A 23,771-nucleotide genomic window follows, 5' to 3' on the forward strand; every position below is an offset into this window, starting at 1 on the left:
CCCTGCCCCCCCTCCCCCCATTCCTCCCTTCCCTTGTTCCTTTCCTCCATCAATCCCTTCCGTCTCTCCTTCCCTGTCACCACTCCCTTCTTCCTGCTTGCCTCCCGCATCCCCCTTCCTTTCCTTCCCTTCTCCCATCGGACAAAAGGCCATGAAACGTAGGCGAGGCCCATTGAATTTGCTCCACAATTCGATGAGATCTGATTGCCCTCAACTCCACGGCCTTTGCCTTTTCCCCATGCCCCTTACTGACTTAAAAACCTGTTTATCTCAGCCTTAAGAGATACTCAAGGACCCAGTCGCAACAGCCATCTGTGGGAGAGAATTCAACAGATTCACTTCCCCCCCTGAGAGGGGGAACTCCCCCTTGTCCCTGTGTTCAGTGGACAACCCCTTCTGCTGAGATGATGCCCCCCGGTGCTCGACTCTCTGAGTGAAGACCGCCTCTCAGCATCTACCCTGTCAAGCCGCTGAGACGTTTCGATAAGGTCACCTCTCATTCCTCCGAACTTCAATTAGGACAAGTCCAACCGACACAGCTCGTCCTCATAAGACAGTCCCTCCGTATTCCAGAGTGAAGTTTCTCTGTCCTGCTTCCCTGTGTCAATCCTAATGAAGAGCTTAATGCTTGAAACATTGACTCCCCAGCTCCTCGGATGTTGCCTGACCGGCTGTGCTTTTCCAGCACCACGCTTGTTGGCACTGCCTCCACTGTCAGTATACCTTTCCTTAGGTAAGGGAACTAAACCTGTTCACTTTATCCTAGCCTCGGTCTGACTAGTGCCTTGTATAAGACCTCCATAGTTTTGTATTTCATCCCCTTTGAAATATCCACCTGCCTTCCCTCAAACTTGCGGAGTGTGTATGCTAACGTTTTGCGAGTCGTGCACAAGGATCCCTCAAACCCGACAGTTCTGTCGCTCCTAGCTGTTTGAAACTTTTCAGCAGAGCTTCCTTTCCAGTCCTTTCAATGTTACTGGTAGCAACTTGGATGCCTGCCCTCCCTGTCCGAGTTGCCCTCCAGCCCAGAGGGGATGTCCTTAACCCAGGCAGCCAACCCAGCTATCAGACTTGCACTGACAGCTGCAGAGCACGGTATGTATCCCGCGAGCGACGTTTTCACCTGCCACTCCAACACGGTTAATTCCATCGCCCACCTGAATACCTCCCTGCACCACGGTGTCATGCTCAGTGCACTCATCCTCCATGTAGTCCACACCCTCATCTCCACAGCGCACAGGAACTTTGTCACTGCCGGATCATTCCAGGGGGCGGAGGCTCCTTGTGACCCCTGACCTGTCTCAGTGACAATCACACCATCCCGACCTGGATCACTGAATTGCCTAATCTCAGAGGTGTGCCCGCATCCTGGAACAAAGCGTCCTTGTACCTTTGCCCTTCCCTGACATGGTGCACTGTCATATTCCAGCTCTGACGTTGCTCAAGCTGTAAATGTTGACTATAGATGTGTTCCCTATGGATCATATTGGATCCATAGGGAACCTTGGTGTTCAGAGGCTCCCAAGTGCGACAGCTGCAACACATCACCCGGCCTACCATCTAGTGTATTTTAGATTAGATTAGATTACTTACAGTATGGAAACAGGCCCTTCGGCCCAACAAGTCCACACCACCCCGCCGAAGCATAACCCACCCATAACCCTACATTTACCCCTTACCTAACACTAACACCTGACCTGCACATCTTTGTGACTGTGGGAGGAAACCGGAGCACCCGGAGGAAACCCACGCAGACACGGGGAGAATGTGCAAACTCCACACAGTCAGTCGCCTGAGGCGGGAATTGAACCCGGGTCTCTGGCGCTGAGAGGCAGCAGTGCTAACCACTGTGCCACCGTGCCGCCCACAATTATTTAAATAATAAACCACTCTGGTATCCCTGCCCTTTACACTTACAGAATTCCTACTCTGAACACTTCATTAAATTTTCCCCTTCTTGATGTACCTCTATCAATCTCATATCTAACAAGTTATTTTCAAGAGAAGGGGGAAACATTAGAGATCAAAACACAGACTAATGGCTTTATTTTTACTTTGAAGACTCAAAATACTCACCAATCCTATTCATCAATCAGCTGCATTGATTCACTTCACTCCCTCTGCTGCTAAATGCCTTAAGATGCTTCACTCGAGCACTCCATTGTAAGTCACACTCCAATGCTAAGTCACACTAAGCTGGCTATTTATATGTGCTCCGCACACAAAAGGCCAATCTGAGTTAGTTACTGAGAATCCAGTGATTGTCACTTCTTAACTGGGCTGCTGTTTCAACGTACCCACCAAAATCAACCCATTGAAGGCTCACAGTGATGGAATTTTAAACTGCAATACCAACTACAAATTACAGTCTAAATTACACAAAATTGGCTTTGCATAAATTAGAGATTAAAATGCCTTCTTACCCAACACATGCACCTGCTGAGTCCAAGTATCTTCTCTTTGCTCCTTCCTTCTCATTGCCCCTCTGAGCTTTCCCGCTGTATCTCCTTCCCCTCTCTATCCTCTCCTCCCTTTCAGTTGCTGGAGTAAATGCTGTGGATGGTATTACATTTTGGAGATGTTGTATTTGGGATTGACAGTTACACCAGAGAAAGAAAGTGGTTCAGACATTGCACTGTGGAGCCACTTGCCAACTCCCTTTTTGGTATCCTTCGATAGAAACTCGCTTCTTGAACAAACTCTGCTTTATTTACAGGTGACACCTCCTATGCATCATCTCCCAGAACACACACCAGTGCGGCCCCCTCCCCTCACTATCGAACGACAGCACACCAGACCAGTTGAGGAGGGGAGCAGACGGATACAGGTCTCAGGAACAGACAGAGGTAGGGGTTCATCACTGGATTCCAGACACAGTTCCCCTTCTACAACCTCATTCTCATTTCAGTCTGTCGCAGTGGGTGGCTCCATCACAGCCCCAGAATCCACTTCAACCCATCACCCCCTCGCTCACCCATCCCTCCCGCTCCCCATACAGCTCTGACAAGTGGAATATCTGAGGGACAATGCCGAGGGTGTGCCACACTGTCGGGGGGTCAGCACAGAGGGATTGCCGCACTGCCAGAGGGTCTGTGCCGAAGGAGTGCCATACTATCAAAATGTCAGTACCGAGGGAGTGCCACACTGTCACAGGGTCAGTGCTGAGGGGTTGGCCACACTATTTGAGGGTCAGCACCAAGGGAACGCCACACTGTCTGGGGATCAGTGCCAAGGGAGTACCATGCTGTCAGAGGGTCAGTGCAGTGGGAGCGCTGCGTTATCGGACAGTCAGTACTGAGGGGAGTGCTACACTGTCATAGGTCAGTAATGAAAGAGTGCTGCATTGTCAGAGGGTCAGTACTGAGGGAGTGCTGCACTGTCAGAGGGTCAATACTGAGGGAGTGCTGCACTGTCAGAGGGTCAGTACTGAGGGAGTGCTGCACTGTGGGACGGTCAGTCCTGAGACAGTGTTACACTGTTGGAGGGTCAGTGCTGAGGGGGTGCCGTACTGTTGGAGGGTCAGTGCTGAGGGGGTGCCGTACTGTCGGAGGGTCAGCACCGAGGGAACGCCGCACTGTCTGGGGGTCAGTGCCGAGGGAGTACCTCACTGTCAGAGGGACAGTGCTGAAGGAGCACCACGTTGTCAGAGGGTCAGTGCTGAGGGAGTGCCGTACTGTTGGAGGGTCAGCACCGAGGGAACACCGCACTGTCGGAGGGTCAGTGCTGAGGGAGCGCCGCACTGTCGGAGGGTCAGTGCTGATGGAGCACCGCACTGTCGGAGGGTCAGTGCTGATGGAGCACCGCACTGTCGGAGGGTCAGTGCTGAGGGAGTGCCGCACTGTCAGAGGGTCAGTGCTGAGGGAGGGCCGCACTGTCGGAGGGTCAGTGCTGATGGAGCGCTGCACTGTTGGAGGGTCAGCGCTGAGGGAGTGCCGTACTGTTGGAGGGTCAGCACCGAGGGAACACCGCACTGTCGGAGGGTCAGTGCTGAGGGAGCGCCGCACTGTCGGAGGGTCAGTGCTGATGGAGTGCCGCACTGTTGGAGGGTCAGTGCTGAGGGGGTGCCGTACTGTTGGAGGGTCAGCACCGAGGGAACACCGCACTGTCGGAGGGTCAGTGCTGAGGGAGCGCCGCACTGTCGGAGGGTCAGTGCTGATGGAGCACCGCACTGTCGGAGGGTCAGTGCTGATGGAGCACCGCACTGTCGGAGGGTCAGTGCTGAGGGAGTGCCGCACTGTCAGAGGGTCAGTGCTGAGGGAGGGCCGCACTGTCGGAGGGTCAGTGCTGATGGAGCGCTGCACTGTTGGAGGGTCAGCGCTGAGGGAGTGCCGCACTGTCAGAGGGTCAGCGCTGAGGGAGTGCCGCACTGTCAGAGGGTCAGTGCTGAGGGAGCGCCGCACTGTCTGGGGGTCAGTGCCGAGGGAGTACCGCACTGTCGGAGGGTCAGTGCTGAGGGAGTGCCGCACTGTCGGAGGGTCAGTGCTGAGGGAGTGCCGCACTGTCTGGGGGTCAGTGCTGAGGGAGCGCCGCACTGTCGGAGGGTCAGTGCTGAGGGAGTGGGCACTGTTGGAGGGTCAGTGCTGATGGTGCGCCGCACTGTCGGAGGGTCAGTGCTGATGGAATACCGCACTGTCGGGGGGTCAGTGCTGAGGGAGCGCCGCACTGTCGGAGGGTCAGTGCTGAGGGAGTGCTGCACTATCGGAGGGTCAGTGCTGAGGGAGTGCTGCACAGTTGAAGGGTCAGTGCTGATGGAATACCGCACTGTCGGGGGGTCAGTGCTGAGGGAGCGCCGCACTGTCGGAGGGTCAGTGCTGAGGGAGTGCTGCACTGACGGAGGGTCAGTGCTGAGGGAGTGCTGCACTGTCGGAGGGTCAGTGCTGAGGGAGTGCTGCACTGTTGGAGGGTCAGTGCTGAGGGAGTGCCACACTATCTGGGAGTCAGTGCTGAGGGAGTGCTGCACTGTCGGAGGGTCAGTGCTGAGGGAGCGCCGCACTGTCGGAGGGTCAGTGCTGAGGGAGTGCCGCACTGTCGGAGGGTCAGTGCTGAGGGAGCGCCGCACTGTCGGAGGGTCAGTGCTGAGGGAGTGGGCACTGTTGGAGGGTCAGTGCTGATGGAGCGCCGCACTGTCGGAGGGTCAGTGCTGATGGAATACCGCACTGTCGGGGGGTCAGTGCTGAGGGAGCGCCGCACTGTCGGAGGGTCAGTGCTGATGGAGCGCCGCACTGTCGGAGGGTCAGTGCTGATGGAATACCGCGCTGTTGGGGGGTCAGTGCTGAGGGAGCGCCGCACTGTCGGAGGGTCAGTGCTGAGGGAGTGCTGCACTGTCGGAGGGTCAGTGCTGAGGTAGTGCTGTACTGTCGGAGGGTCAGTGCTGATGGAATACCGCACTGTCGGGGGGTCAGTGCTGAGGGAGCGCCGCACTGTCGGAGGGTCAGTGCTGAGGGAGTGCTGCACTGTCGGAGGGTCAGTGCTGAGGGAGTGCTGCACTGTCGGAGGGTCAGTGCTGAGGGAGTGCTGCACTGTCGGAGGGTCAGTGCTGAGGGAGTGCTGCACTGTCGGATGGTCAGTGCTGAGGGAGTGCCGCACTGTCTGGGAGTCAGTGCTTAGGGAACGGGCACTGTCGGAGGGTCAGTGCTGAGGGAGCGCCGCACTGTTGGAGGGTCAGTGCTGATGGAGCGCCGCACTGTCGGAGGGTCAGTGCTGAGGGAGCGCCGCACTGTCGGAGGGTCAGTGCTGATGGAATACCGCACTGTCGGGGGGGGTCAGTGCTGAGGGAGCGCCGCACTGTCAGAGGGTCAGTGCTGAGGGAGTGCTGCACTGTCGGAGGGTCAGTGCTTAGGGAGTGCCGCACTGTCGGAGGGTCAGTGCTGAGGGAGCGCCGCACTGTCAGAAGGTCAGTGCTGAGGGAGCGCCGCACTGTCAGAGGGTCAGTGCTGAGGGTGTGCTGCACCATCAGAGGGTCAGTGCTGAGGCGACGCCACGTTGTTGGAGGGTCAGTGCTGAGGGAGTGTCGCACTGTCACAGGGTCAGTACTGAGGGAATGCTGCGCTTTTGGAGGGTCAGTGCTGAGGGAGTGTCGCACTGTCGGAAGGTCAGTGCTGAGGGAGTGTCGCACTGTCGGAGGGTCAGTGCTGAGGGAGTGTCGCACTGTCGGAGGGTCAGTGCTGAGGGAGTGCCGCACTGTCAGAGAGTCAGTGCTGAGGGAGTGCCGCACTGTCAGAGGGTCAGTCCTGAGGGAGTGTCGCACTGCCGGAGAGTCAGTGCTGAGGGAGTGGGCACTGACGGAGGGTCAGTACCGAGGGAATGTTACACTGTCGGAGGGTCAGTACTGAGGGAATGTTACACTGTCGGAGCGTCAGTACTGAGGGATGCCGCACTGTCGGAGTGTCAGTACTGAGGGATGCCGCACTGTCGGAGAGTCAGTGCTGAGGGAGTGGGCACTGACGGAGGGTCAGTCCTGAGGGAATGTTACACTGTCGGAGGGTGAGTCCTGAGGGAATGTTACACTGTCGGAGGGTCAGTGCTGAGGGAATGTTACACTGTCGGAGGGTCAGTGCTGAGGGAATGTTACACTGTCGGAGGGTCAGTCCTGAGGAAATATTACACTGTCGGAGGGTCAGTACTGAGGGAGTGCCGCACTGTTGGAGGGTCAGTCCTGAGGGAATGTTACACTGTCAGTGGGTCAGTGCTGAGGGAATGTTACACTGTCGGAGGGTCAGTGCTGAGGGAGTGCCGCACTGTCGGAGGGTCAGTACTGAGGGAATATTACACTGTTGGAGGGTCAGTGCTGAGGGAGTGATGCACTGTCGGAGGGTCAGTGCTGAGGGAGTGATGCACTGTCGGAGGGTCAGTGCTGAGGGAGTGATGCACTGTCGGAGGGTCAATACTGAGGGAGTGCTGCACTGTCAGAGGGTCAGTACTGAGGGAGTGCTGCACTGTCAGAGGGTCAGTACTGAGGGAGTGCTGCACTGTCAGAGGGTCAGTACTGAGGGAGTGCTGCACTGTCGGAGGGTCAGTGCTGAGGGAGTGTCGCACTGTCGGAAGGTCAGTGCTGAGGGAGTGTCGCACTCTCGGAGGGTCAGTGCTGAGGGAGTGTCGCACTGTCGGAGGGTCAGTGCTGAGGGAGTGCCGCACTGTCAGAGAGTCAGTGCTGAGGGAGTGCCGCACTGTCAGAGGGTCAGTCCTGAGGGAATGTTACACTGTCGGAGGGTGAGTCCTGAGGGAATGTTACACTGTCGGAGGGTCAGTGCTGAGGGAATGTTACACTGTCGGAGGGTGAGTCCTGAGGAAATATTACACTGTCGGAGGGTCAGTGCTGAGGGAGTGCCGCACTGTCGGAGGGTCAGTCCTGAGGGAATGTTACACTGTCGGAGGGTCAGTGCTGAGGGAGTGCCGCACTGTCGGAGGGTCAGTGCTGAGGGAGCGCCGCACTGTCGGAGGGTCAGTGCTGAGGGAGTGATACACTGTCGGAGGGTCAGTGCTGAGGGAGTGCCGCACTGTTGGAGGGCCAGTCCTGAGGGAATGTTACACTGTCGGAGGGTCAGTGCTGAGGGAGTGTTACACTGTCGGAAGGTCAGTGCTGAGGGAATGTTACACTGTCGGAGGGTCAGTGCTGAGGGAGTGATGCACTGTCGGAGGGTCAGTACTGAGGGAGTGCCGCACTGTTGGAGGGTCAGTGCTGAGGGAGTGCCGCACTGTTGGAGGGTCAGTGCTGAGGGAGTGGGCACTGTCAGAGGGTCAGTGCTGAGGGAGTGCCGCACTGTTGGAGGGTCAGTGCTGAGGGAGTGCCGCACTGTCGGAGGGTCAGTGCTGAGGGAGTGCCGCACTGTTGGAGGGTCAGTGCTGAGGGAGTGCCGCACTGTTGGAGGGTCAGTGCTGAGGGAGTGCCGCACTGTTGGAGGGTCAGTGCTGAGGGAGTGCCGCACTGTTGGAGGGTCAGTGCTGAGTGAGTGCTGCACTGTCAGTCCTTACATTTCTGCAGTGATTTTGTCTTTAAAATATTACTCAGTGAAATGATATGGAACTTAGTGAAATAATTCAAAGCGGGACTTTCTGTTGATGCTGCTAGTATTGTTGATGCAGGTATGTTAATGGGAAGTAAGCCAGCTCTAGGGCAGATTTGGAAAGAGGTTCACACTGTGTGGCATACTGAGAGAAAGGTCATGCTGGAAGGTTACAGGTAGCTGACACTTCGTCTCTTGGCTGGTGGATGGGATTTGAACCCTTTCTCGAGCTGCTCTGTGGGACTGCAGTACCCTCTTGTGGTGGAAGACCAAAGTGCAGGGCAGGCAAACAGCATCTCAGGAAGCGAGGGTTCTCCTGTGTGAGTGTAAACATCAATCAGAGTGGGTGAGGAACTTAGAAAAGCTCCAATGTTTAACTATTACTTGTGCTGTTGGATTTAATGGTTTTCTGCATTGTTGCTCTGGACTGGGGAGTGCGGAATATAAATAACACAGAGAGCTGGGACAAAGTTAAAAATCAGACAACACCAGGTTATAGTCCAACAGGTTTATTTGGAAGCACTAGCTTTCGTAGCGCTGCTCCTTCATCAGGTGGTTGTGTTGAAAGAGCAGCATTCCGAAAGCTAGTGTGCTTCCAATTAAACCTGTTGGACTATAACCTGGTGTTGTGTGGTTTTTTTAACTCTGTACACCCCAGTCCAACACCGGCACCTCCAGATCAGAGTTGGGACATGTTGAGTTAGCTGCTGGCCAGTCTGGGCAGATCCCATTCAGGGCACTGGTCTCCCATGACAGGGATGACCCCCTCCCCGGGTCACGTCTGGCCTAGTGTCTTCCCACTGGGCACCCCTCTTCCGAATTCACCCTGCCCTTGATCTCTGTCGGTTTCTTTCCTGCTGTCTACACCCCCACCCCCCCCCCCCCCGTCTTCCTCGTGTCTCTCAGCCGAATCCCACCTCTCTGTGACGGGAAAGCTCCTCCTCAGTTGGGAAAGATGGTGAGGAGGTGCATTTGCATAGCACCTAGCCCCGCCCTCAGAACGACCCCCCCCACCCCCACCACCCAAAAAAGCACTCCATGACCATGATGCACTGCCTTTTGAATTATCGGCACCGTGGCGATGTTGGCCGGTCAGCACACAGCAGCAGCCCACCAGCAGCGAGGCCATGCTGGGCAGCTCATCTGTGGGTGTCAGTGTTGGGCCAGTAGGCCTCCCCCCCACTCCTAGGCCTCATCTGGAAGAGAGAACATGCAGTAGACCCTGCGTCCAGCTGAGAAGAGGGGGCCTCTGAAACAGGCATCGGACCAGCAGGAAGAGGGTGCGAGAGCTTGATGGGACTTGGGGTAAGGATAGGTCAGTGAGCTCATGCCGATGAGAATGGAATCATGTTGTAGGGGGAGAGAGACACTGGCCTTTACTCCGGGAGATTTGGAGTACAGGAGTGAAGATAATGGCACAGTGTGACCACATCTGGAATCCTGGTGCGGCCTTACTCTCCACAACCACATACCCACATTGGAGGGTGTGCAGCCATTATCTGCTCGATTAGGGCCAGGGTTTGGGAGGGCCAGGGTTTGGGGAGGGCCGGGGTTTGGGGAGGGCCGGGGTTTGGGGAGGCCGGGGTTTGGGGAGGCCGGGGTTTGGGGAGGCCGGGGTTTGGGGAGGCCGGGGTTTGGGGAGGGCCGGGGTTTGGGGAGGGCCGGGGTTTGGGGAGGGCCGGGGTTTGGGGAGGGCCGGGGTTTGGGGAGGCCGGGGTTTGGGAGGGCCAGGGTTTGGGGAGGGCGGGGTTTGGGGAGGGCCAGGGTTTGGGGAGGCCGGGGTTTGGGGAGGGCCGGGGTTTGGGGAGGGCCGGGGTGGGTGGCAGTTTTGATGACAGGAAACTGAGTATGTTAGGCCAATGTTCTCCAGAGTTCAGGAGAAGGAGATGAGATCCCATCTGACCCCACCTCCTTCCCGAGCCAGGACACGTTGGCTCGGGATAAAGGGCTTTAGGAGTGATACGGGGAGACCTTCCTCTGCTCAAAGCTCATGAGCCTCTGGAATTCTCCCCTCCCTACCCCTCCCCCCCCCCCAGCGCAGAGATATGGATATTCCACCGGAGAGAGAGTGAGAGAGAGTGTGTGTGTGTGTGTGTGTAGGCTGTGTGTGTGCGTGTGTGTGTGATTGGCGCTGTGTGTGTGTGTGTACAAGACTGGCATGGACAGACCTGGGGGTCTCTTGGCACCATGGGGAATGGGAGGGAGCGGTTTCGAAGCTGAGGATCAGCCCCCGAACAGCAGAGCAGTCTCGAGGGGGTGGAGGGTTGTTTACTGCAGCTCTCGATCCTGAGGTTAAATCTGGAGAGAACGTGGGCCTGGACTGGAGGCTGACACTGTGTGGGCTGCCGCACTGCCATTGATCCTGGAGACATGGTCCTGAATGGACAGGCCAGGGTCAGCCAAGACAATGACTCACCGAGTGAAGGTGGTACAGCCGGCGCTTTGTCGCTGGTGGCATGGTGGCTCAATGGTTAACACTGCTGCCTCACAGCACCAGGGACCTGAGTTCAATTCCAGCCTCAGGCGACTGTCTGTGTGGAGTTTGCACATTCACCCTGTGTCTGTGTGGGTTTGCTCCGATTTCCTCCCACAATCCAAAGATGTGCTGGTCAGGTGAACTGGCTGTGCTAAATTGCCCACAGTGTTCATGGATGTGTAGGTTAGGTGCATTAGTCAGGGGTAAATATAGGATAGGGGGAAATGGGTCTGGGTGGGTTACTCTTCAGAGGGTCGGTGTGGACTTGTTCGTCTGAAAGGCCTGTTTCCACATGGTAGGGATTCTATTCTTAAAAATTGCCAGGAGTCAAACAAAGGCAGCCTTGTGACCAGTTTTTCTCTGGTCCCTTCACAGGCTCGGTGGGAGAGGAGGTTTACAGTGGGCCGAAAGGAGAGAGTGGAGCTGGTTTTGGTACAGTCATCAAAGGAGAGAAGGTAGGTGTGAACCGGGCCTACCTGGAAAAGGCTGCCACCCATCAGTTTCTAAATGACTGTCTGTGCAGGGGGCTCACTGAAGCCCTGAGATGGTGTTAACCCATTGAGCTGATGGTAGAGATGGTTTGTTGATCTAACTGAGGGGCTGTCATGAGAGCACGGTCGAGAGGCAACCACACTGGCCCGGGACAGGAGTCACATCCCCCCACTGTTGGTTTCCGTTTCAGAGTCACTCCGTACTCAACCGCACTGGCGTCAACTGTTTATTGGAATTGTAAAGGTGAATGTTGCGAGGGTGGCAGGGGGTCTAGCTGGAGAACCAGCAACAGACTCTGCTGCCCCCCCCTCCCCCGCCTACGTTTGGGAAAGTCATCATACCTGGTTCCACTCAGGCACTTAATCCCAGGCCTGTTCCAGAGAGAGTATGCGAGTGAAATGTAGAGAAATCTCTCATCCTCTCACCTCGGTTTCACTCCACTAACTTGTCCACCATTCCTCACTCGCAGACGGAGTGCTTTATTAATGAAGACCCCCAACATTCCAGTCTCTTCAGAGCCTGCGCTTCACTACCAGGCCTGAAATGTAGGCCTACAGCAGTACCTAAGGGTCTTCCAGCTCTCTGGTGCTTTGATGAGAAGTCCAGTGGACTCGATCGCTATGTGGGACAATCAAAACAGGAAATCATGGTGTCTCTTAGCTGGCTACTCTGCCCGTTGCACCTGTGCTGACTGTTTGAAAGAGCTAACTTCAACTCTTTCCCTTTCAGTCTAGGCCCGAATTTCGCCTTCAATGAATCTGTTTCCATTGTCCTCTCATCAGCCCGTTCCACACTCACCACCTATAAAAATATTCTCCTCATCCCCACCTCAGGTTCTTAGGCCCTGTGTCCCTCTGGTTACTGACGCCCTCCTGCCAATGGAAACAGTTTGCCCTCGTTGACCCCATGAAAACCCCTCGTCATTCCGACCGCCTCTGTTCAACGTACGGTTGGTGTTGAGGCCTGGAGAAGGCCCGAAAGCCGGGAAAGCACCCCGGAGGAAGTGGTGTGTAGCTTCAGAAGTGGTGCAGAGAAATTGCACCAAGGGTTAGCTTTGTCCTGGCGAAACCTCCGTGCCCTGAAATGTGATGTTTTGTTTTGCTGTGACCGGGGCGGTGGTAATTGGGAACGTTTAGTTAGAGTTCTGTCTCTGTGAGCCAGGGATCCAGGTTGAATGAAGTATTGCGAGACCTGGCACCTTTCAGATTGTCCCTCTTGTGTCCTAACGTGTTTTTTTTATGTTTGTATGTTCCCCCCCACAGGGTGACAAAGGTGATCCGGGTGAAAAGGTATGGTATATCCAGAACGGTCTTTCAACCTCACAGTAACCCTCAGCACAAGAGAACACCATTCGGCCCACTGAAGGCAGAGTCCAATTGCTCCTACCCTCCGCCCCACCCATCCACTGGCTCCTTCCACAGAGTGCTGCAAATTTCTCTTTTCCAATAATAGTTCCAGTCCCCCTTTTGAAGTTTCTGATCAACCCGCTCCCACTGCCCTGTATTTCGTATCACAGTCACTCACTGCATTTTAAAAGCAAAACTTTCCCATCTTGTTTTGTTGCCATTAATATCGCGGGAACCCTCCCCCAACGGACGAAGGAGTCTCTCTCTGTCTGTGCTATCAGTTTGATGGACAAAGAGAGAAACAGAGAGAGAGAGAGAGAGACTCCCTCCCTGAGGGAGATGTAGCCAGTCACTGATGTCCCACAGTCTACTCTGCTGAGGGGTTGAGCTCCCTCAGTCTGCTCCGACCGATGATCCGGAATGTTCTCTCGCTGACCCGGACTGTCAGAAGGGGCCATGTTCCACCAGGGGCTGGCGCTGAGACAGCATGACCAAACTCCCTGGATGGGATCAGTCGATGTGTTTAATACAGGAGCCCGTTCGGGTTTGGGTGCGAAGGTCTGTTTTTGTTTCTGGCTCCCCCCCCTCCCCCCCGACCCCGGCATGTCGATGACCTTTGACCTGTTAGTTGGCAGAAGCCGTTCAGTTCCTGGAGCAGTGGCTCAACCAATCCCTGGCAGGTCCTGCCCAGATCGGCAGACCGTCCAATCCCTGAAGCCCGTGTCCTCGCAGGCAACCAATCCCTGTGTCCACTCCCCTCTGTGCTCCCAGCTTTGTACTGAAGTTACCAAGTCCCCCAGCGAGGAACCTCCAATTCCCACCTCCTGATCTTCCCCCACTGCAGCCGTTAAATCCCATAGGATGTGGAATCCCTGGGTTGAGTTTGATGAGGAGCCCGGGGGAGGGGAGACCAACATTGTACCCAGATGAGTCTGTCGGGGTGAAGGGCGAGGCGATGGGCTACACCGCGGGTCTCACGTTCCTCGTCTTCCCCTTCCCCCTCCGGTCAGGGCACCGCCGGATTCGGGTACCGCGGTCCGAAAGGAGAGAAAGGATCCCCTGGGATCCAGGGCCCGCCGGGTCCTCCGGGATCCACCGCTACCACAGTGCGGGAACGTGGTGACGGAGTGGCAGTGGAGCGTGTGGTCGGTGTGGAAGGACCTCCCGGACCGCAGGGACCTCCCGGACCCCCCGGGAGAGACGGAGAGCCGGTGAGTGGTCAGGATTTGCCCCCTCGACCCCCGCCCCGTACGGTTTGGGGCATCGCCCCCTTATGAGATTTTACTGGCTCCATCCAAAATAAAAAGCAGCCTGTGCACGTGAACCTTGCCCAGAGGGGTCATGGGCGTTGGCATTGACTAAAGGGGGGGGGTGGGGGCGGGGCGGTGGCGGTGGTATTGGAGAGCTTTCAAACAGGGCAGGGTTCCCCTCAAGACCGAGCTGGTTCGACACGAAAGCTTTTACTGCCCAGCTTCATTCAACCGACCCCTTTCTCCCTGTGACTCGAATGGGCAGCAGGCTGGCACAGTGGTTAGCCCTGCTGCCTCCCAGCCCCAGGGACCCAGGTTCGATTCCCGCCTCGGGTGATTCTCTATCTGGGGTTTGCACGTTCTCCCCATGTCTTTGTGGGTTTCCTCCAGGTGCTCCAGTCCCCTCCCACAGTCCAAACCTGAGCAGGTCAGGTGAACTGGCCATGCTAAATTGCCTGTAATGTCCAGGGATGTGCAGGCTGGGTGGGTTAGCCATGGGAAATGCAGGGTTACAGGGATAGGGTGTAGAGGGTTGAGTCTGGGTGGGATGCTTCTCAGAGGGTCAGTGTGGCCTTGACGAGCCAAATGGCATCCTTCCACACCACAGGGAGTCTATGATTCTACATGATTAAAGGGTCTGATATGACCTTGTCCAATTCCGATGTCATTCCGAGTTGAGAACAGTCAATAATGTGTCCCTCCTGTATCTGGTGTCCATCCCCCTCTGTTCAAAGAGGGATGAAGATCTGGTGTATCTCTACTGTCCATTAACACTGTTATAACATCCTGTGTCATCCTTACCTACAGGGTGATCCTGGCGAAGACGGCAAGAGGGTGAGCGGCTGATTATTTTATTTTTGGATACCTTGTTGGGAGCTCATGTTTGGTAATTGACCAGACTCCTGGGTAAGGGGCGTTCAATTGTTTACAGGGAAGAGGGGGGGGGGAAACCATTGGCGACTGCTCAGATCGGTCATTCCTAAGCCGGGGAATTCCCTCCTCCTTCGCTCGTCCCCAAACGTGTGAGCCCCTTCACCTCCACAAGGGTTTCTCCTTCGGTGATGGAGTGTCCCCATGTGGGTCAGGAGTCATGGGTGCTCCATCAGGTGAAGGTGGTGGATTTCCTTCAGTCGAGGGTTGGTTGTCATAGTCACCACTTCGGAGACAGGTTCGCAATTCCACAAATTTACCAACCGACTTTAAATTCCACAAGGACTGGTGGGATTTGAACCGGTTTCCCTCGGGCATTAACCTGGCTCTCTGGATTACCAGTCACAGTGACATGACGACCATCTCCCTTAATCTCGCACTGTCTACCCCGGCATTGTGATTCTCCCCTGAGATCGCTCTTAATTAATCCTGATTCCAATGCAGGTAAGTTCTGATTACACAAATCTTGCTTCGTAACACCAGTAGAAATGAAAGTTTGGAAAGAATTGCAGCACAGACAGCCAAACCAGTTTGTGCAGGGATGAGGAGTAACTTTTCCTCATGGAGAGTCCTAAGTCTTTGGAATTCTGTCTTTCCCAAAAGGCAGCAGGAGCAGAGACCTTGAATATTTTTAAGGCTGAGGGAGACAGATTCTTGTTAGCCCAAGGAAGGGTGAAAGGTTAACAGGGGGTAAGGGAGAATGGAGAATAATCAGGTCAGCTGTGATCTCAGGGAATGGTAGAACGGGGTCAAGAGGCCGAATGGCCTCCCCTTGATCCTAAGGGTGATTACACTCCAAACAAGTCTGCTCCCACTCCTCTTCATCCAAATGTCACCTCTGAGTCATTTCTCCCGCGTTTATCCAGTTTCCCAGTAAAGGTGTCCATGTTATTTGTGATTTGGAGATGCCGGTGTTGGACTGGGGTGGACAAAGTTAAAAATCACACAACATCAAGTTAGAGTCCAACAGGTTTATTTGGAAATACTCTCTTTCGGATCGACGCTCCTTCATCAGGTGGTTGTGAAGTATAAGATCATAGCACACAGAATCTTCTGTGCCTTACAGTTGTGTCCTTCACTACCACCTGATGAAGGAGCAGCGCTCCGAAAGTGAGTGCTTCCAATTAAACCTGTTGGACTATAACCTGGGGTTGTGTGATTTTTAACCATGTTATTTGCCTCACTCACTCCACACTTTGCAACGCGTTTCACTCTATTTTGCAACAAAATGCACATGACAATAAATAATTAAGTCAAACGCTCTAACCACTGTTGGGTGAAGTGGTTTCTCCTGGGTATCTTCTTGAACTTATTAGTGACTCCGACATAGTCATAGCTTCAATTTTGGTCTCTATCCACATGTGGAAACAGCTTTCCTGCCAGCTCCTCTGTTGAACCTCTTCATTATTTTAAATGCCTTGTGTACAGAAAGCAGCAGCGCCAGTTTGATTTCTAGTTTGTCGTCCATTTTCGTACCTTTGTGAATCACCTTCATTCGTGTTCTCCTTGTAACAGAGTTCCCATTAACTGGACAAATACTGCAACTGCAGGCAAGCTAGCACAGGGTCAGACACATACTTCTGGACGTGTATGCAGTACATCTCAATTGGAGTATTTAGAATGCATGGGTATCTTTGGAAGAAGGGCCAACTTGAATTTGTGCAGCGCCTTTCATGACCGCAGGACGTCCCCAAAGGAAGAAGCCCTTCTGCAGTGCAGTCACGGTTGTAATGTCAAAAAGGCAGCTGCCATTTTCTTTTATATATAGCAAGCTCCTGCCATGTCATGGTGACCAGACCTGCCTTTCCAATGATGTTGGTCAGGCGGCCTGGGGGGCGGGGGCCGGGGGGGAGGGGGTGAAGGGGGGGCTTAATTTTCACCAGGATACTGGGGAAGACCCCTCTGCACTCCCATGAAATAATAATGTCCAATCCAGAGGACGGGAAGGGCCACACTTTAATATCATATCCAAAGGAACAGCATGGGGCGGCACTGCAGTGGTTAGCACTGCTGCCTCACAGCGCCAGGGACCCAGGTTCAATTCCTGCCTCAGGCGACTGACTGTGTGGAGTTTGCACGTTCTCCCCGTGTCTGCGTGGGTTTCCTCCGGGTGCTCCGGTTTCCTCCCACAGTCCAAACATGTGCAGGTTGAGTGGGTTGGCCGTGCTAAATAGCTCATAGTGTGCAGAGATGTGCGGGCTGGGTGGGTTAGCCATGGGAATGCAGGGTTACAGGGATAGGGTAGGGGGGAATAGTCTGGGTGGGGTGCTCTTTGGAGGGTCAGTGGGGACATGTTGGGCTGAATGGCCTGCTTCCACACCGTAGGGATTCCACAAATAAAACATTCCTGACAATGCTGCACTCAGTCACTCTTCACTGTAAATGGAATGATGATACAGATCAGCCATGATTCAGTAGAATAGGCTGGAGAAGCTGAGAGACCTACACATCGCCCCATGTTCCACTATGTTGCTGAATATTAGCCTGTGCCTATTCTCATCTATTTTAACGAAGATATTTCTCCATGAACGTTTCAGGCACCGTTTGTAACCTCAGGTGTGAGTGAGGAGGTGCAGCACGGGGTGGGGGAGCTGCCTGTAACATTGACTCTTTGTTTCCCTTCCTTTGTTCAGGGTGAGATCGGCCCTCAAGGTTTCCCAGGGACCCCGGGTGATCACGGAGCGAAAGGCGATAAGGTCAGCCTCCGATGAGATCCGTCTCCTCTTTCTGGTCCCTTTCCCTTTCCTGGTTCTCTTCCCAGTTTTGGAAAACCTGAATAAATTAAAGCAAGACATTTCAATCCCAGATCGCCTGGAGTAGACAATTTGAGGGGCTGATTTAATTGTTTCATGTCTCAGATGATTAAAGGATTGCGATGGTTGGTAAGAGGAAAGTAATTACTGTGGTGGGGGCCAAAACTGGGGCGGAGGGTGTGGGGTGAGGGATTGATGAAGGGGGAGGACACACCCTTAAAAAGTAGAGCCAAGGCTGGGGGCTTTCAAACAACAGGAAGTGCAAATTTCAGTCACCCCGAAATATTACGGAGGCTGGCGAGTGGATTGAAAATTTCAAAAGCGGATTGATAGATTTTGTTGGGTAAGAGTGTCAAAGGTTACAGAGTTTATATGGGTAAATGGAGCTGAGATCCAGCTCAGTCCTGATCTAAGCAGGTTAGAGAGCCTTAGTAGCCTCCTCATATTTTCAAATGTCTGGGCTAAGGATTTTCTTTCCTCTCTGTTCTTGATTGTTTTGTGGGATGTGGCCCTCCCCTTTAACTGAGGGGCTCACTGGGTTATGTCAGAGGGCAATTAAGAGTCAGCCCCATCGCTGTGGGTCTGGAGTTACATGTAGGCCTGACTTGGTAAAGACAGCATCCTCTCCCTCAGGGCATGAGTGAACTAGATGAGTTCTTGCCACGACCTATGTTTAGATTTGTTATTAATAACACTAGTTTTTTTTTCCTGAACTCCAGATGTATTCATGAGTTGAACGTAAACGCTCCCAGCTGCCGTGGTGAGATTTGAACTCATGTCCCCCAGGGCCCGTGGATTACCAGTCCAGAATATTGCCGACCCACATGGGACACTGACTCTCTGGTGGTCGACTGGAGTCTAATGCAGTGCTGCCTCCTGCCAGCCATCTCAGGCCAATGGCAGGCCCAGGGATGTCAGGCAGGGGCAGATCTTGGCCACCAGGGGTCAACGCGTTGGTTTGGATGAGTGCGGGATGATTTGATGCGTTTGGGAAAACTTGCTAATCTGGCTGTATCTCAACTCTCGCTCCACGCTGGAGTCAGGCTGGAACCTGTCAGACTGTGCGCAGGCCTAAACCAATGGCTTTCCTATTCCCCCTGCAGGGTGACCCAGGGATTGGATCCCCAGGACCCCCTGGACCTCCAGGACCCCCTGGACCGCCTTGTTTGCCCGGCCCACCAGCTGTAAACACCAAGATGGACAAACTAGTAAGTGAATCGAGCCGCGCGGTTAAAATGGAGGGCAGGCTGGACGCCATAGGAACATTGCATTGACGTAGCACCTATCCCAGAACACCAATAAAGTACTTGTTGATGTGTGATTACGGGTGTAGTTTAAGAGTTGCACGTGCTGATATGCGCGCCCACAAAACCTCGTCATGATTGAAGGAAAAATATTGGCCAGAACCTCCATGTTGTTTTTTTGAAATGGCGCCCATGGAATCTTTTCCAGTGACTTGATGGGGTGGGTGTTCAAACAACAGAGTACCCTTTCTGCTGCGCTGGATCTCTTGGTCCAGATGATGTGAGCAGTTCACTGCAGTGAGACTGAATCTCAAACCGTCAGACTCCAAGGCAACAGTAGTAAGTGTTGAATCATGACAGCCTTGCACAGCAAAACCCCTCCTTTCCAACACGTCACTGTTAAAACCAGTCATGCTCATGAGTTGGTTTAAATATATTTATTTATTGTTCACTGGAGGAGTTAACTGTCCATCATCTAAAGGTAGTACTGACCATGTTAATCCAATGACTGTCTTACTTCAGGTTCCCCTTCAAACCTTACAGATTCTCTTCACCACTCGCAGTTATCTCTGCTAATTGCCCACACCATGGTGATCGACCATCAGAACCCTCAGGGCAGAGTATATATATATCCTGAGTTAACCATGTACCTGACCACTGCCTATACACTGCTGCCACACAGCACCAGGGTCCCAGGTTCGACTCCTACCTTGAGCGACTGTCTGTGTGGAGTTTGCACATTCTCCCCGTGTCTGCGTGGGTTTCCTCCGGGTGCTCCGGTTTCCTCCCACAGTCCAAAGATGTGCAGGTCAGGTGAATTGACCATCCTAAATTGCCCATAGTGTTAGGTGCATTAGTCCGAGAGAAATGGGTCTGGGTGGATTACTCTTTGGGGAGTCGGTGAGGGCTTGTTGGGCCGAAGGGCCTGTTTCCACCCTATAGGGAACCTAATGTGCCTGGCAACTGTTTATCCTGAGTTAACCATGTACCTGATCCCTGCTTATCCTGAGTTAACCATGTACCTGATCACTGCCTATCTAAGCTAACCATGTACCTGATCACTGTTTATCCTGAGTTAACCATGTACCTGATCACTGTTTATCCTGAGTTAACCATGGACCTGATCACTACCTATCCTGAGTTAACCATGTACCTGATCACTGTTTATCCTGAGTTAACCATGTACCTGATCACTGTTTATCCTGAGTTAACCATGGACCTGATCACTACCTATCCTGAGTTAACCATGTACCTGATCACTGTTTATCCTGAGTTAACCATGGACCTGATCACTACCTATCCTGAGTTAACCATGTACCTGATCACTGTTTATCCTGAGGTAACAATGTACCTGATCACTGTTTATCCTGAGTTAACCATGTACCTGATCACTGTTTATCCTGAGTTAACCATGGACCTGATCACTACCTATCCTGAGTTAACCATGTACCTGATCACTGTTTATCCTGAGGTAACAATGTACCTGATCACTGTTTATCCTGAGGTAACCATGTGCCTGATCCCTGTTTATCCTGAGTTAACCATGTGTTTGACCACTGCTTATTGTTCCTCCCCAGACGTTTCTTGATATGGAAGGTTCCGGATTTGACGGCAACCTGGAAACGTTGCGGGTAGGTGCACTGTTTCGTGAGAGGTGTGTGTGTTTGAGGTCAGGTGGCAGTTTGGGATCTTGCTGTGCGGGTGTTGAGAGTCGCTGGTCCCAGACGTAGAGAAGGTTGCTGAGGGTGGGGAAGATCGGCCTGAGATCCCTGAGCAGATAGATGAGGTTGATGCAGCTGAAACGATGTTTCCGTGTGTCTAAGGCCAGCGGTTTACACCCCCACTCCCACCAGAAGATTTCCAATATCATCAAAGAGCTGACTCCCAAGGAAGAGACAACGGTGCTTCCATTTATGGGCCAGTTGTTGGCTGGGGTTTTCCAAGCTCTGGGAAGGCAGGAGTGGGGTGGAACTCGCCTGTTGAATTGAGTCCTCCTGGAGGCCGGGCCCTCTCATTGGGACCAATCCCCACCTCCCCGCAGCAGTTAGTAATTATAGCCAACATATCCTTGCTTCCCAGGCCCTTTCTGGTGGGAAGGTAGTTTTGTCACAATGGCCCAGCTCTCTCCTCATCCTGTTGTCCATCGGTACATGGGAACGACCAGAGACCACCTTACAGCTGGAGTGCTGAACATCCTGTCATCTTTCACCGTTCTGTATAAAGATGCACAGAAGGTTATATGGAACATTATCCTCAGGGATCTGGAGCCATTTTCTACACACAGTTATTCCTGAGGTGGTTCTGTCCAGTATTTACAGGGGGCCTTCAGTGAGCTCCTCCATCTTGTGGTACCCTTTTGCTCACCGACTTGCCTGTGTAGCAGCTTCCTATTCCAGTCATCTGTAGTTTCCGCTTCCCATTGGCCACCCCTTTGACCTCACCCATTGTCCACTCCTTTGACCCCGCTCATTGTACACTCCTTTGATCCCTCCCATTGGCCACCCCTTTGACCCCATCCATTGGCCAGCCCTTTGACCCATCCCATTGGTCCTTACATGTCTACAAGAGATGTCCTAATTCACCGCCTTCAGTAAAACTCTGCTGGAGGACAGTTGGGTTGGGGGCGTGGGAAAATTTGTCAATGTTGGTTCCCAATAACTCACACCCTCCTCTCACTTCAGCCTTTGATGCGCTCCATCATCTGCTTTGAAGCTGTTGTGCCTGTGGCAAGAGGAACAGGCCATGGTGCATAGGAAATTCCCACGACCAACAATGACTCTTGGCTGGTACCGACAGGCTGGGTGTCTAGGATGGTGGATTAAAATGGCACCTCCTCTTGTTCGAAATGGTACTAGTTACCGTGCTGGCCGTGAAAAATCGCTTGTCTATCCCAGCCTTTCCCCTGTCCCAGCTCACTTCAGTTTGCACAGAGTGTGAAGGTGGGAAGATTGATTCAAGTTTCTCCTTCAGGGATTGCCCGGACCTCCGGGGCCACCTGGACTCCCTGGTCTTCCCGGACGGCCTGGAGTGTTTGGTATGAATGGCACTGCGATCCCTGGACTGCCAGGTCTGCCTGGACCCCCAGGAGCAGATGGGAGGCCTGGGGTCTCTGGGCCAACGGGACCTCCGGTAAGTGAAGAGTTTACTTTGCGACAGCAGTTCACTCGATCTTGATTCAGTCAAACGATCCAAGGTCCTTGATGGGAGCATTACCGAGCTGCGTCGGGAGATGTGAGGGCACGTGGTTTGGTCATTGAGTTAGATGTTTTAAAAGAGGTGAGGGCTCGCCTTGGTGGAAAGGTCTTTAGGAGGGAATTCCAGAACATTCCAACTTTGGCAGCCATCTGCTTGGCCATCAATAGTGAGGCAGGTGGTGGGGCCTAGTGGGTCATGGGACTGTGGGGGGGTGAGACAGACAGTCTGGGATTATAACAGCGGAAGCTGAACAAGGGAGCGAAAACGTTAAATTAATATTGAGGAGCCATGAGCTTCTGTAGATCGCCGAACAGTGGGTGAATGGGATTTGGCATGAGTCAGGACAGAAACAGATGAGTGTTGGGTGAGATGGCATGTTTAGAGGACAAAAATTTAAAAAACTTTGATTTAAAATCATCTTAATTTACTTTAAAATGTCTCCTGGAAGCTGAAGAGGGTTCAGAAGAGATTTATGCGGATGTTGTCGGGAATGGAGAGTTTGAGTTACAAGGAGGCTGGCACTTTTTTCACTGGAGTGTAGGAGGTGGTGGGGTGACCTTTATAGGGGTTTATAAAATCAGGAGGGGCACAGGTAAGGTGAATGACAGGTGTCTTTTCCCAAGGACGGGGATTTCAGGGCTAGGGGGCATACTTTTAAGGTGAGAGGAGAAAGTTTTTTTTTTAAACAGAGTAGTTTGTGTGTGGAACGAACTTCCAGAGGAGGTGGTGAATACAGTTACAACGTTTAAAAGACATTTGGATAAGTACATGAATAAGAAATATTTGGAGGGATATGGGCCCAGAACAGGCAGGTGGGACTAGTTTAGTTTGGGAACATGGTCAACGTGGACTGGTTGGACCAAGGGGTCTTTTTCTGAGACCATCGAGGTGGTACAAAACCAACGACCAACCTCTGAATCCTCACCATATTCAGTAAAAAGCAAGGGATACAGGTTAATATTGTAAGTTCAACTGGTTTTCAATACATCCTCATTCTGAACACGATCTTGGCATGAGTTAGGACAGAAACAGATGAATGTTGGGTGAATTCTCTCTTATGATTCGGTCCTTTGCAAGTGAAGGATTTACCCCTTTTTTGTTTTATGTAAATTGCTTTTTTAAAAAATCTCGCCACCATGTCTGGCTTGGCTATTTACCTCCTTCCTTCCAACTTTAGATAAAATAATTCTTACTCTTGCTGTCGCTTGACTTTTCTCTAATGGAGTGTTGGAGTGAAGTGACATATTTTCCTTTTCTTCCCTTCTTATTTTAGGGGCCACCTGGACAAGATGGCCGACCGGGACTGCCTGGGGAGAAAGGACTGCAGGTAGAGCACCTTTGATTGGACAGTGGCCGGCATGAAGGGTTGCTGTAAAGATTTGCTGTTGTTGCTGTCATCTAATGAAACGTACCTTGTGCTTTCAGGGCGAGCCTGGTGACTTGGGACTCCCGGGAGCTCAGGGGCCTAAGGTAAGGCCAACATCTCCTGACTGCGCCACCGTGATTGTCCACCCCGGCCATGTGTGTCAACAATCAACAGCCTTGTGGCTGTGGGTTTGCGCAATAGTGGGTTTCGATTCCCTGCTCCATCAGTTAACGCTCAGCGCTAAAACAGGCAATCAGCTGAAGACTCTGCAGGACAGTCATATCGAGGTTTACAGCATGGAAACAGGCCCTTCAGGGCCATGATGCCTCCCGTAACTCATCTCATTTCTATATTTTTACGACCTTCCCCTTGAGTGCATCTATCTTATTCACCATGACCCCTCCCTGTGGTAGGGAGAGCCCACATTCCCTCTAGACTGAGAGTAAATAATGTGCTCCTGAATTCCCTGTTGCATTCACATCTGTGGCCCCTTTCGTAGGGTTGCCACACCCGCCCTCTCAAAAACATCCATCGTTTTGATGATGACAGCCTGCTGTCTTCCAGAGGATAAAGCCCCTGTCAGTTCAGGCTTTTCCAACCTGCATTTATGTAGCACCTCTTCCAACCTCAGGATGTCCCAATGCCCTTTGCAGCCGATGGAAGTTCATTCAAAGTATCGTTAGTGTTGGAATGGGGCAAAGCACAGGTACAATTTT

At 53.1% G+C, this 23,771-nt stretch overlaps 1 protein-coding gene across 3 annotated transcripts in view; it reads left to right on the top strand.

Annotated features, from left to right (window-relative positions):
- col18a1a (collagen type XVIII alpha 1 chain a) overlaps positions 1-23,771 on the top strand; it is a 303,852-nt gene that overhangs the window by 200,538 nt on the left and 79,543 nt on the right. For all 3 annotated transcript variants that reach the window (XM_072578489.1, XM_072578488.1, XM_072578487.1), the window contains 11 exons: positions 2,717-2,846; positions 10,855-10,934; positions 12,234-12,260; positions 13,328-13,528; positions 14,375-14,401; positions 17,131-17,193; positions 18,354-18,458; positions 20,072-20,125; positions 21,465-21,623; positions 22,963-23,016; positions 23,115-23,159. In XM_072578489.1, the coding sequence (XP_072434590.1) occupies positions 2,717-2,846; positions 10,855-10,934; positions 12,234-12,260; positions 13,328-13,528; positions 14,375-14,401; positions 17,131-17,193; positions 18,354-18,458; positions 20,072-20,125; positions 21,465-21,623; positions 22,963-23,016; positions 23,115-23,159 (945 nt within the window). The remainder of the gene's footprint in view (positions 1-2,716; positions 2,847-10,854; positions 10,935-12,233; positions 12,261-13,327; positions 13,529-14,374; positions 14,402-17,130; positions 17,194-18,353; positions 18,459-20,071; positions 20,126-21,464; positions 21,624-22,962; positions 23,017-23,114; positions 23,160-23,771) is intronic.

This window comes from Chiloscyllium punctatum, chromosome 10, assembly GCF_047496795.1.
Source record: "Chiloscyllium punctatum isolate Juve2018m chromosome 10, sChiPun1.3, whole genome shotgun sequence".
Classification (NCBI taxonomy): Eukaryota; Metazoa; Chordata; class Chondrichthyes; order Orectolobiformes; family Hemiscylliidae; genus Chiloscyllium; species Chiloscyllium punctatum.